At 49.2% G+C, this 12,023-nt stretch overlaps 1 protein-coding gene across 4 annotated transcripts in view; it reads left to right on the forward strand.

Annotated features, from left to right (window-relative positions):
- The window catches only part of LOC110290665 (schwannomin-interacting protein 1), a 731,603-nt gene that overhangs the window by 598,282 nt on the left and 121,298 nt on the right, over positions 1-12,023 (forward strand). For 3 of the 4 annotated variants that reach the window (XM_029475030.1, XM_021157271.2, XM_021157273.2), the window contains one exon: positions 7,468-8,151. In XM_029475030.1, coding sequence (XP_029330890.1) covers positions 7,468-8,151 — 684 coding nt within the window. Of the gene's footprint in view, positions 1-7,074; positions 7,264-7,467; positions 8,152-12,023 lie in introns of those variants that run through there. The other variant, XM_021157272.1, reaches the window with a different exon arrangement.

Genomic DNA, 12,023 nt, shown 5'->3' on the forward strand with positions numbered 1-12,023 from the left:
TTTTTGTTATTCCAGATGAATTTGCAGATTGCTCTTTCTAATTCGTTGAAGAATTGAATTGGAATTTTGATGGGGATTGATGATGCTTTCTTATATTCTTTATGTTTTCTAATTATTTGTGTGTGATGAGTGTGTGTGTGCCATGATATATGTGTGGAGGTCAGAGGGCAACTTTATGGGGTTGGGTCTCTCCTTCTACCTGGACACAAGAGGACACAGGCTGTCAGGCTTACACAGCAAATTCCTATACCTGATGAGCTATCTCTGGCTGGCCCAAGAGATGAGTTTTAAATAGACATACTATTAAAATATAGCACAATCAATGGGAGGGGGGATAAAATCTTAGATATTCTGAATATCTATCTCTATAATGTATACACAGATAAGCCACTAAGTGAAAACTGACCATTGGTAGGGGTATCGTGTACCCAAGAGAACCCACCTCACCTGTTAGCAGACATACATTAATGCAGGAAATAAACTTGGAACATTTTTCTTTTGAACTTTTTATTGATTCTTGGTGAATTTCACATCACACACCCCAATCCCACTCATCTCCCTGTCCCCTTAATATCTGTCCTCTGCCCTTGCAATCCCCCCCAAAAGGAAAATGAAATAGAATAAAAAATTCTTGTTGTGGAAGCTGTGGTGTGTCACACAATATACTCTTTTGTCCACACATCTTACTTGCAAATGCTCATTGCAATGAGCCACTGGTTTGTTTTGAGGCCTCTGGCTTCTGCTATACCGTCAATACTGCATTCTCACCGGACCTCCTCTCAGACATCCCGTTGTTGTTCAGTGTCATGGAGATCCTGCAGTCTGCACAACTGACCCCTTCAGTACTCCAGCAGATCATATATGGGGGTAGATGTTGGGGTAAGCCAACTCAGAGCCCTGGATCTGGGCCTCGGCCATAGCTGAGTTGGTCATCCTGCCCTCTCTCCTGAGCCTGCAGTACAATAGTATACTTCAGCATCTCCTGAATGTTGCAGCCAGCAAGGGGCCAGTTAGCTCTCCTGCTCTCCATGTTCTCAAGGCCAGCTGACCTGTGCCTTAGTCACCAGGGCTAGTTCTGTGCTGCACAGGTGAGGTGCAGGGCCCACTCTCCTGGGTGCTACAGCTAGCAAGGGAAGGGACCAGCCCTCCTGCTGTCATGACTTCAGAGCCAGCTCTCCAGCCTGCTGCCTGCCACAACAAGGGGCAAAGGGGTCGGGGTGGGGCAGATGTGGCATCTTTTGATAAGGAAGGTGATAAAAAGACTGAGAGACATTATTTGCATTCCATTTCCCATCTTTTCTAGGATGAAATCCATAGAGGGTCTCTAGACTGGAAGAAGCCTGTTTTCTTCCAGACATTAAACCAACCCCTACTATTTGCCAAATGCCTTCAACAGGCAGTCCGCCCTCTTTCATCTGCAAATTGTGGTCATAAAGTTGTTTAGAGACTGGGCTGGAAACAAGACCCAGATGTTCTAAGTCTAGGACACTTCGTCCTACAGAGCGGTTCAGTATCCCCAGAGCTACACACAGGTGATGAAACAGCAGAACATCTGTGTCCTGTGTGTGACTTGCATGGAATTCACACAATAAAGATGAAACAAGCCCTTCGATAGCCAGCTCCGTGTTAGGATAGCAGCCACAATGTAAAGAACATTCAGTGTCAGGGCTAATTATTTCAGAGAATTTTAGAGAATTTTTTGCAAATCATCCTTTTTTTTTTCACCCTACTCACACCCATTCCAACACATGTATTTCAAACAGGTCCTTTCTCAGATACTGCCTTAACAAATTAAAATCCTGGAAACAGCACTAGCTATTTTTCCCTGAGGGGCATGGCCATCTCAGCCACAGTGTTTTACTGTAGATCCAGTTTCCTACCTGTGACAAATAAAAACCCAAGCTGATCTTAAAGGAGTATTTTGAGGGGGGAGACAGGGGAGGAACTTAACACATTAGCAGGCAGCAACATGATATTTTCTTTCCTGAAGTGTCTATACTTTTCCTTTAAAACTTGTTTGTTTGATTTTTCAAGACAGGGTTTTTCTATATAGCTCTCGCTGTCCTCAAACTTGCTCCGTAGACCCGGCTGGCCTCCAACTCAGAGATCCACCCATCTGCCTAGAGTGCTGGGGACTAGGATGTGCGCCGCCACTACCAGGCAGCTTTTGTGTTTATGTAAGATTTCTTCATTATGTGTAGGAGTACTCTATTTGCATATACACCTTCATGACAGAAGAGGGCATTAGACTGAATTATAAATGATCCTGAGCTACTATGTGGGTGCTAGGAATTGAACTCAGGACCTCTGGAAGAGCACCCAGTGAGCCATCTCTCCAGCCCCACCTATTAACATTTTTTAAAATTTATTTATTTGTGTGAGTGTTTTGCCTGCACATATGTATGCAGGTGTACCATGCTCTTGAAGGCCAGAAGTGAGTGTCTGGTGTTAAAAATATTGTGAGCAGCTATGTGGATGCTGCAAATAGAACGCATCTCTCCAGCCCCTATACTCTTTTTTTTTTTTTTTTTACCACTTAAGATCCTAATTTGTTGAATACTGCTGAACTTAAGAGGCCAAGGACTGTGCTAGCTAGCTGCCTCACACACAGACATAAATACTGCCCACACGGTGATTCCAAGTAGGAGGCAGAGCTAGTCTGAGGATGCTGCAAGGAGACCCTTTCTGACACTTTCCCCCTAGTAAGTTGACCCTCGTGGGACCAACATCTACTAACCTTGTAGATGAAAGAGTAAGAATAAAAATTCTAAACCCAAACTACCCAACGTCAAGTCCTGGCCCAGCTGCCTACTTTACCAGTTTGTGACATTGGGCAAATTACTTAATATCACCGTCCTTGGACCTCTTCACAGAAATCTTGAGGACCAGATGAAAGTTAGAAAGTATTAATAACTCGAACAACAAATGTCTATCAAGTCTTTATTCCGTTCACAGCCCTGCTGTTCACAGAGCTAGGAGTATCTTCCTTTTCACACCAGAATCCCACCTCACTTAAGGACTTTCAAGTCACCCTAGCAAGGTATAAAGATACAGTTATGCCTTGTTTTATATAAGTTAGAACAAGATTTTTGAGACTAGGTCTAAAATTTGGAACCTTTGGTTGAGGCCAAGGATATGCATGAAGGCCTGAAACTCAGGCTTCCTACTCTGGATGGCCTAAGCCTGTGTCAAAACCCTGTTTCAAAGTGATTGGGGGATCAAACTCAGGGCCTCTGGTATGCTAGTTCATCCTTCTGACCCCTGAACTACACCTCTAGCACCCTAGACTAGGATACTCACAAAATAAGGGTTTCATGAAACTTACATTTGTTTTGATACAGATGTGTGACCTGAGTTCTAATATAAAATGTAATCCTTACTATGAGGCTAGTAGAAAAGCCGATTAAACAGCAACACTGAGAGTGCACATCACACTGCAGTGGAAGCCACGGACTCAGAGAAATGTCCTTTGACCCAGGGGAGCAGGAAGAATCCAAACTTTCTAGGAGAAAGTTGTGTTAGCTGAGACTTACCATTTTTTAAAACTTTTTCCAATTTTTTATTAGGTGTTTTTTTTCATTTACATCTCAGGTGCTATCCCGAAAGTCCCCTATACCGTCCCCCCACCCTGCTCCCCTACCCACTCACTCCCACTTCTTGGCCCTGGTGTTCCCCTGTACTGGGGCATATAAAGTTTGCAAGACCAAGGGGCCTCTCTTCCCAATGATGGCCGACTAGGCCGTCTTCTGCTACATATGCAGCTAGAGACACGAGCTCTGGGGGTACTGGTTAGTCCGTATTGTTGTTCTACCTATAGGGTTGCAGACCCCTTCAGCTTCTTGGGTACTTTCTCTAGCTCCTCCATTGGGGGCCCTGTGTTCCATCCAATAGCTGACTGTGAGCACCCACTTCTGTGTTTGCCAGGCACTGGCATAGCCTCACGAGAGACTGCTATATTACCATCTTTTTTTTAAAAAGTCAGTTGAAGAAGCTGCAGGTGGTGATGGGAAGTAGACCCTTTAGAAGAGACCCTAGTGGAGTTTCTACGGTCAGGGAGAGAGCTGCACTCCCAGGAAGGCTATGCTTGGCTGCATACAATGAATGGTCAGGACTACTTCAGAGTGCAGTACTTGGTGTGAGGTCAGTGGGTGGTCAAAAGGGACTCTTAATCTAGGTAGAAATGACAACACTGGATTGACAGGGAAGGTTCTGTAAGTAGGCCTCTTCTCTTGTCCCACATTTCTGATTTCTGATTCTCGGAGGTTTTAGGGCATAGATCTAAGAGGAAAAAAAGCAGCAAACTAACTTGAGAGAAGATTCCTCAAAGAGGAAGAAGACGGGACTTTTCAAACACTTTGCAAATCATTTCTCCACCCTACTGGACCTAGCTGCTCACTATTGCCACCTTGAAGTTGGTGGGCCTTCCTGTTCCTGTGGGAGCGTTCTTGGCAGGGGTTGGAAGCCTGGAAACAGAATGGTAACTGGGCTGGCCAAGCACTTTCCATGGAGAGTGGAGAAAAGGGAGACTTGGTACTTCCCATCTGATCTAGATTATCTGGTCATAAAATAATGCGAAAGTACAGATAAATTCCAAGATGTTTATAGTCAGTTTCGAAATGCCACACATTTCTGGCAATGCAATTTACCTTGCCAAATGTTTCATTTAGGTTTCATTTTACATTTCCTGATCACAGACCATCAGAGCTGCTGAGGTGTGAGAGCTTGGCAGCTGTGTGTGGGGGTGGGTGGCTCGGGAGGTCCTGGTGCTTAAAAACTGGGCTGTCACCATAAGGCTCCAGTCATCTCAGTTGATCAATATTTGTCTACCTGCATCTGCCACAGAGTACATAGCTCTGTGTATGTGTGTGTGTACTGTATGCATGTGTGTATATATGCACATGCAGGTACACCTGCCCATGTAGGAATGTGTGAGGCCAGAGGTTGACATCACCTTATTACTTCAGCTTATTTTGAAATTCTTTTTCTTGAGACAGGGTCTCTGTCTCTCTCTGAACCTAGGGCTTGCAGTTTGGGGGTAACCTGACTCCCACTATCAGGGATCTGCCTGTCTCCATGCCCAACCCCAGCATGTTAGGGCTACAGGGAGCACCCAGATCCTGGCTTTTACAAAAGGCACTTTACTTGCTAAGTCATCTCTCCAGCCCTCTAGGTGGCTGTTTTTGACCTAAGCTTTGTGCTGTCTCATGGTGATCTTCTAAGCAAAAATACTTCCCATCTATGACACAAGAACACAGGACACAGGACCACATCCATACCCCTCAGGAGCAGCCAGCACTCCACTGCAACTCAGATCAAAAACAAATTTGGGGCACGAAGCAGGCGGTTTACAGATGTTCATGTGAACTGTATTTTAAGTCCTAACCAGTCCCTTTCGACTGAAGCGCTGGACAGACTAGAGGCCTCTTTTCCTGTTATTCACAGGATTGCTGCTTCCAGACAAGTTAAAAAGAGTTTGATTACATTTCCTGACCAGGAGCTTACCTCAGAGGAAATCACTGAGACAAAGGGTCTCTGCACCAAGTCCCCCACAAGAGCCACAATGGCCGATGGCCGGGTGGCAGCCACTCCCTACCCAGGAATCCCAAGCATGCCTCTGCTCCTCCTTTTGGAAGGTGCCAAGGAAGGGTTGGGGTCTGGTCCAGGCTAGTCTCGCTGGAATAAATTAGTAACAGGCCTAAATCTGGTAGTCCAAGGAAACTCTCCATTTCAATGCAGAGTTAAGCACTCTTCTATTCTCACCGCAGAGGAGACATTTCCTAGCTAACTTCTTACAGGGCAAGACTGTTCAGAGGAAATTTTTAGTCCTTAAAAGGTATTCTGTAGCCCGTCTACACTATCCAAGCAAATATTTTCACATCGTCGAACCTTCTTCCTAAAAAGAAGGGCTGGCCAGTTCAGGTAGCCCGTGTATGGTCTTGGAATGTTTCCCATAGATTTTTGGATTCAATTTCCTGAAAGAAAAAACCAGTAAGCAAAGCCAGCCAAGGTACTAGGGGCACCACCACTCAGGACCGCCTTTCTCTCTCCTTTACAATCTTCTGTACGTGTTCTCTTGGAAGGGATGTCTGGCCCCACCTTCAGGATAGATCTCCACCCCTTTCTGACCTCCACGTTAGATAACAGTCCCCTCTCAGCTCACACTCCCTCTCCTAGCCATACACACACCTCGCTGAGGTCATCCTCTGTGCCGCTGGGAAGGGGAAGGAAACGTGAGCAAAAGCAACAGGTTCCACCCACTGCCTGAACTTGGAAGTGGATACCAGGGCGCGGTGAAGGGAGAGGAAGCGGCCAGGGGGAAGGTGGAAAGGAAATGACAGGGCCTGACCACTGGTCACTTGAGCTCCTACTCGGCGTGTGTATTTGCTTGTGAGGATGACAGGAGGTCCTTCTCAGGGTCACTTGGGGACTTCCGCGTGGACTGGGAGGCATCGGGTCCGTGCGGGCCTCCAGAAGGCTTTGCTTGGATAAAGAGCCCAGCCAAGAGGCCTTGAGGTGCGTTCAGCACACAACCCCCTCCCCAGGGCGCGGTCCTCCCACACAGCGAGGTCTGTAAGCCTAGTGCCGCTACCCTCCCTCCCCCGCCTCGTCTCGCCGCGCTCTCCCAGCCGGCTTCTAGCTCCAGCCTCCGGCGGGGAAAACCGGGCGAGCGGACTGCGCCGCACCCCGCAGCCTCTGGGCATGCTCCGTGGCGGGACCCGGTCTGCCGCCGCCGCCGCCGGGAGGGCGCGTCTTCCCTTCCCCAGGGCGGCGGCGCCTGCAGCGACAGTCGCAGCGCGCCCGGGCTCCGCACACCTTTGACGGAAGCAAGCGCTGAGAGGTGCCAACCTGCTGGGGCGTGGGCCGACAGCGCCCCCGTGCCCATCCTTCCCGAGAGGGGCTGGCCGAGGAGGCACGCAGGCGGGATGTGCCCTGCGACAACTGCGGTTCCTTAGAAAGTAAAGCTGAGCTCGCCCGGCGCAGGGCTCCCAGCGGCCGCCGGGAGGGGGCGGGGCGGAGCGGGGCGGGGCCAGGTTGGGGGTGGTCCCAGTGCCCCCGCGAGGTGCGAAAGCAGATTCTACCTCCCTCTTGGGTCCCGCCCCCAGGGAATCAGAATTCAGTGGGAAAGTGTTTGGGAGAATCCTTGGGGTGGAGTGCTAGGAGGTGCCTGGCGTAAAATGCTTAACGCAAAGTCCGCGCGCGCCCCTGGGCTATGAGGGTGAAAAGTGCGCGCCCGAGGCTGCGCACCCCTTTGCTAATTTGCGGGTTAGTTAACCGGAGGAAGTCAACTTCTGCGGGAAGGGTTGGAGGCAGCTCAGGCTGCTGCTGGCTCCCGCCCCAAGGCTTCTTAGGGCGATCGCACCTCACGGCTGGCCGGCGCCGCGCGCGGGGAGGTCCGGGTGGGCAGCGGGCGGCCGGAACAGTGGGCTCAACCCGGCCACTCACTCTTTCTGCCTCCTCCCTCCCCAGGATTACCGAGAGGATGGGATGGATCTAGGCAGTGACGCCGGCAGCAGCAGCAGCAGCCGCGCCAGCTCACAATCCAACTCCACCAAAGTGACCCCTTGCTCCGAGTGCAAATCCTCATCGTCGCCGGGGGGTAGCTTGGACTTGGTGTCTGCTCTGGAAGACTATGAAGAGCCCTTCCCGGTCTACCAGAAGAAGGTGATTGATGAGTGGGCTCCGGAGGAGGACGGGGAGGAGGAGGAAGAGGAGGACGATCGAGGGTATCGGGATGACCGCTGTCCGGCCCCGGAGCCGGGAGACGTGAGCGCCAGGATCGGCAGCAGCGGCAGCGGGAGCAGGAGCGCCGCCACCACCATGCCGTCCCCGATGCCTAACGGCAACCTCCATCCTCACGACCCTCAAGACCTCAGGCACAATGGCAACGTGGTGGTAGCTGGCCGGCCGAACGCCTCCCGGGTTCCCCGGCGACCCATCCAGAAGACCCAGCCTCCAGGGAGCCGGCGCGGAGGCCGGAACCGGGCATCTGGGGGCCTCTGCCTTCAGCCACCGGACGGTGGGACGCGGGTCCCGGAAGAACCCCCTGCGCCCCCAATGGACTGGGAGGCATTGGAAAAGCATCTGGCCGGGCTGCAGTTCCGGGAGCAGGAGGTGCGAAACCAGGGTCAGGCGAGGACCAACTCCACCTCTGTAAGTTGGCCCGGGTGCGTGCCCACGCGCGCACACCCGCGTACACACCTCGCGCGCAGCCCACACGCCCCTTCTCCGCGCTCTCGCCGGGGGTGGCCCCATTCATCCTTTCCCGAGGGTGGGGGCTGGGCCGGAGAGCCTGCCTCCTGTTCCCCTAGGGTACGCTTGCTCTGTCTGGGAGCTGTCTGGGTTTACAGGATGGGCGGAGAGAAGGGAGGGGCAGCCAGAGGGCAGCAGAAAGTCGGGCTAGAGGAACCCGCGACTCATTTTGATGGAATTACTTATGGAGACTAGGTTGTGAGTCACTTGCCTGAAAATAAATCTAGGGAGATTTCCTGACCGAAGTCAGTGCCTGCGGGGCTTTTTCACACTATAATAGTTGTGGCTTTGTCCATCCTCCTGGGTCTTCCAGCATCGCCCCTCACATCTCTCCCTGAGCCAGGCAGTGCCTGTGCACATGAACTCAGTCGTCTGCCCACACCTCAGATCTGACAAGCGGGTGTGTTCCATCCCGGCTCCTGGATTTGGATGGATTAAAGGCCCTCCTCTGACTTTTCTTCCATGAAACCTGAGCGATTGCTGACCTGGAGGAACTGGGTGAATTGAAATGCCAGGATGAGGGAGGGGGTTGCTGCCTCTGCCTGACTCACTCCCTGTCGGCGAATCCCTTCTTGTTTTGATAAAAGAACCACTTATAGTTCCTTACCGGAGGCTACTGCCTCAGTTCTGGAAAAGCCAGACAGGGAGGGGTGCTGGCGTGGAGCGGTGGAGCGGAAGGAGGGAGAAAAGGAGGGCTGCATCTATAATAAGCTCAGGCAGGTTTGTACTTGTCTCAACATTTTTTTTTTTTTTTTTTGCCCCAGAGAGGAGAGCAGATAAATGACTTTAAAAGAAAAGCACCATGAACGTAGCTCTCCCTTTTATCACTGTTTGAGATAAAGCAACAGTTGTAATTTGAAATCATTAGTGATATCCCTAAATAGGGCTGAAGGGCACAGTTTAAATGAGCTGCTTTCTGTGTGTGACAGCTGTGTGGCAGTGTAGGAAAATGCTTGCCTCGCAGGTGTAATTTGGCTACTCTGAGTCTCGCAGGCTCCTGGAAATTGGGTGCATGCACTTCTGACTTCAAGGGGCGGGGGTGGGGTGGGGGGGTGGTAACAGAGTTTCACAGAGAAATTGGCACAGTGTCTGTCAGTGCCCTTGGTTGACAGAGCCCATTGGTTAGTGTCCCTTGAGAGATGACCTATTAAATTAACACACTCGTTTTAATCCCAGCTGTTTATAAGTTTACCATGCCACCAACAGACGTGGAATCTTTCCATTACAGCCAATGTTATTTCTTGTCCCTTGCAATAGGAAACATCCTCTCCCAGTTAAACTCCCAGGATTTGAGCAATGATTGAAGATAAGCAGTTACATAGCTGTAACTGGGCTAAGAGTCTGGTAAAGTGAGATAGGGTAGACGGTCTGCCCTCTGGGAACTTGACATTTAAAGGCTTGCCGGGACAGAACCCTTCTCAACCCAGTGCTCACACATCCTTTTGATATGGTGGGCAGTTGTTAAAACCTAAGGTACTCCTTCCTTCCTTCCTTCCTTCCTTCCTTCCTTCCTTCCTTCCTTCCTTCCTTCCTTCCTTCCTTCTGTCCTTCCTTGCTTCCTTCCATCCTTCCTTGCTTCCTTCCTTCCACAACAATTTGGAGTTTCTTCCTCCTTGTTCCCAGATTCTCAGGCTCCCTGCTCTTCTAAAGATGTGTGCTCTTGATGTTTTTAGACGTCATTGCACTTTTTTTTTTAATTTTAAAGAAGTTTTAAGAACACACACACATACACACACATGTTGTGGTAAGGCACATGTATGTAGCATGATTTACATGCGGAGGTCAGAGAAAAACCTTTGGGAGTCTCTTCTTGTGGGCCCTGAGAATTAAGCACTGGTCATGAGGTTTGGTGGTGCTTTAACGTGCTGAGCTATCTCACAGGAGGCCGCTTTGGTTTGTGTTTGAATAAAGTTATTACTACATGTTTGCTTAGGATGGTGTTTTCAAACTAAGATATCCATGAAATTACCTTAATGCTTAAAAACCTTGTAGTACATACATACACAGTCACAGAAAGCCTGGTGATTTCTATGACTTTCGGTTTTGTGTATGCACTGTATGGTCATCTAAAGTTTGTTACTCTGGATTTCTGTTATAGAAGTTTTGAAAACAGCATTTAAATTCTGTTTATCGTTGCCTGGAGTAAGCAACCATCTGGGCAGGAACTGGAGAATAGCAAATAATTGGCTTGGCGTAGAAGGCCTACCTTTGAAGGAGGCAGTCTAGTCCACTGGCGTTGTGCTACTCTTTAGAACGATGTATGTCAACACATGAACAGGGCTGGGTGCATCAGCAGCAGGAGGCTGTAAAATGCAAAAAAAGGGGCTAGGTTCTCTTTACTGTATAATCCAAGAAACACTTCAGGGATTTGTCCTTGCTGTTACATCTTTCTTCAGTTGCTCTATTGGTTTATCTCCCTGATTCTTCCAGACTGTTCAGCTCTCACCAGCTCTGAGAGGTGATTCCTGGCCCCCCTTCTTAAAGAGGAGTGAGAGCACCCTTCATCCTGCCCCCACTTTTGCTTGGTTTTCTTAGCGAGATAGCATAGTTTTGTTTATGAGTCCCCACTATTTTGGGTGTCTTAGAAATCTAGGTGAGCTGGTGCAAGCCTTTAATCCCAACACTCAGGAGGCAGAGGCAGGTAGATCTCTGTGAGTTCGAGGCCAGCCTGATAGTAGAGTGAGTTCCAGAACAGCCAGAGCTACACAGAGAGATTCTGTTTGGAAAACCAGAGACGGGACATCTAGCTGAAAGTTCCGGGATCTTACCTCTGTTTTGGTTTGGACTTGGGAATTGTTTAAAATAATCCTTTTAGGTTTACTTACTGTATTGTATGTGTATTACTGTTTTGGCTGTGATGTATCTATCTGTACCACAAGAATGCCTGGTGCCTGCAGAGGTTAGAAGAGGATGTGGGATCCCCTCGAACAAGAATTATGGATGGTTGTAAGCTACTGCATTAGTTACTTTTCTGAATGGTGTGATAAAACACCATGACTAAGGCAACTTGTAGAAGAGTTTATTTTGAGCTTATGGTTCTAGTCCATCATGGCAGATCTCTAGCTCCTCCTGAGGCAGAGAGAACTAAATTGAAATAGCAAGTCTTTTGAAATCTTAGAGCCTTACCCCAGTGACAGGTATACTCCCACCAAGACCATAGTTCCTGATCTCTCCAAATGCCAGCAAATGGGGTCCAGCTATGTAAATGTCCAAGACTTATTGGGGGGCATCTCATTCAAATGACCATTATGTGGGTGCTGGGAACTGATCCTGGGTCCTCTGGAGTTTGAGATCGGCTGTTCTGTAGCCCAGGCTGGCTCCATGAGGTTCTCTACATAGCAGAAGCTGGCCTAGAATTCATGTCCCTCCTTCATCTGCTTCCCAAGTGCTGTGATTACAGGTGTGCACCTGCTGTGCCACGGTGCCTGGGACAGTCCCTGAGATGGTTGAGGGTCTCATCTGTCCAGTGAGGGAAGAAGCATTTATAGCATCCACGTATCCCAGACTTTATCCAAAGTCCTCACCTCACCTCACAACTGAGAACAGAGGGGCTGAGATGCTGTGTGACTTGTCTGAGGTACCGATGAGAAGCCTTGTGAAGGGGTATCTTTTTGATTTTGTGTGAAAGGGTAATTTTTGATTTTTCCTTACCACATAGGAGCAACTTCCCTCTCTCGTTTGATACTTAAAATTACTTTGAGATAGGAAGGATGGAGTATTTCCCTCCCTGAAATAAGTTAAAAGATTTTTTTGTTTTGTTTTGTTCTGTTTTT

The sequence above is a fragment of the Mus caroli genome, chromosome 3 (assembly GCF_900094665.2).
Source record: "Mus caroli chromosome 3, CAROLI_EIJ_v1.1, whole genome shotgun sequence".
Taxonomy (NCBI): domain Eukaryota; kingdom Metazoa; phylum Chordata; class Mammalia; order Rodentia; family Muridae; genus Mus; species Mus caroli.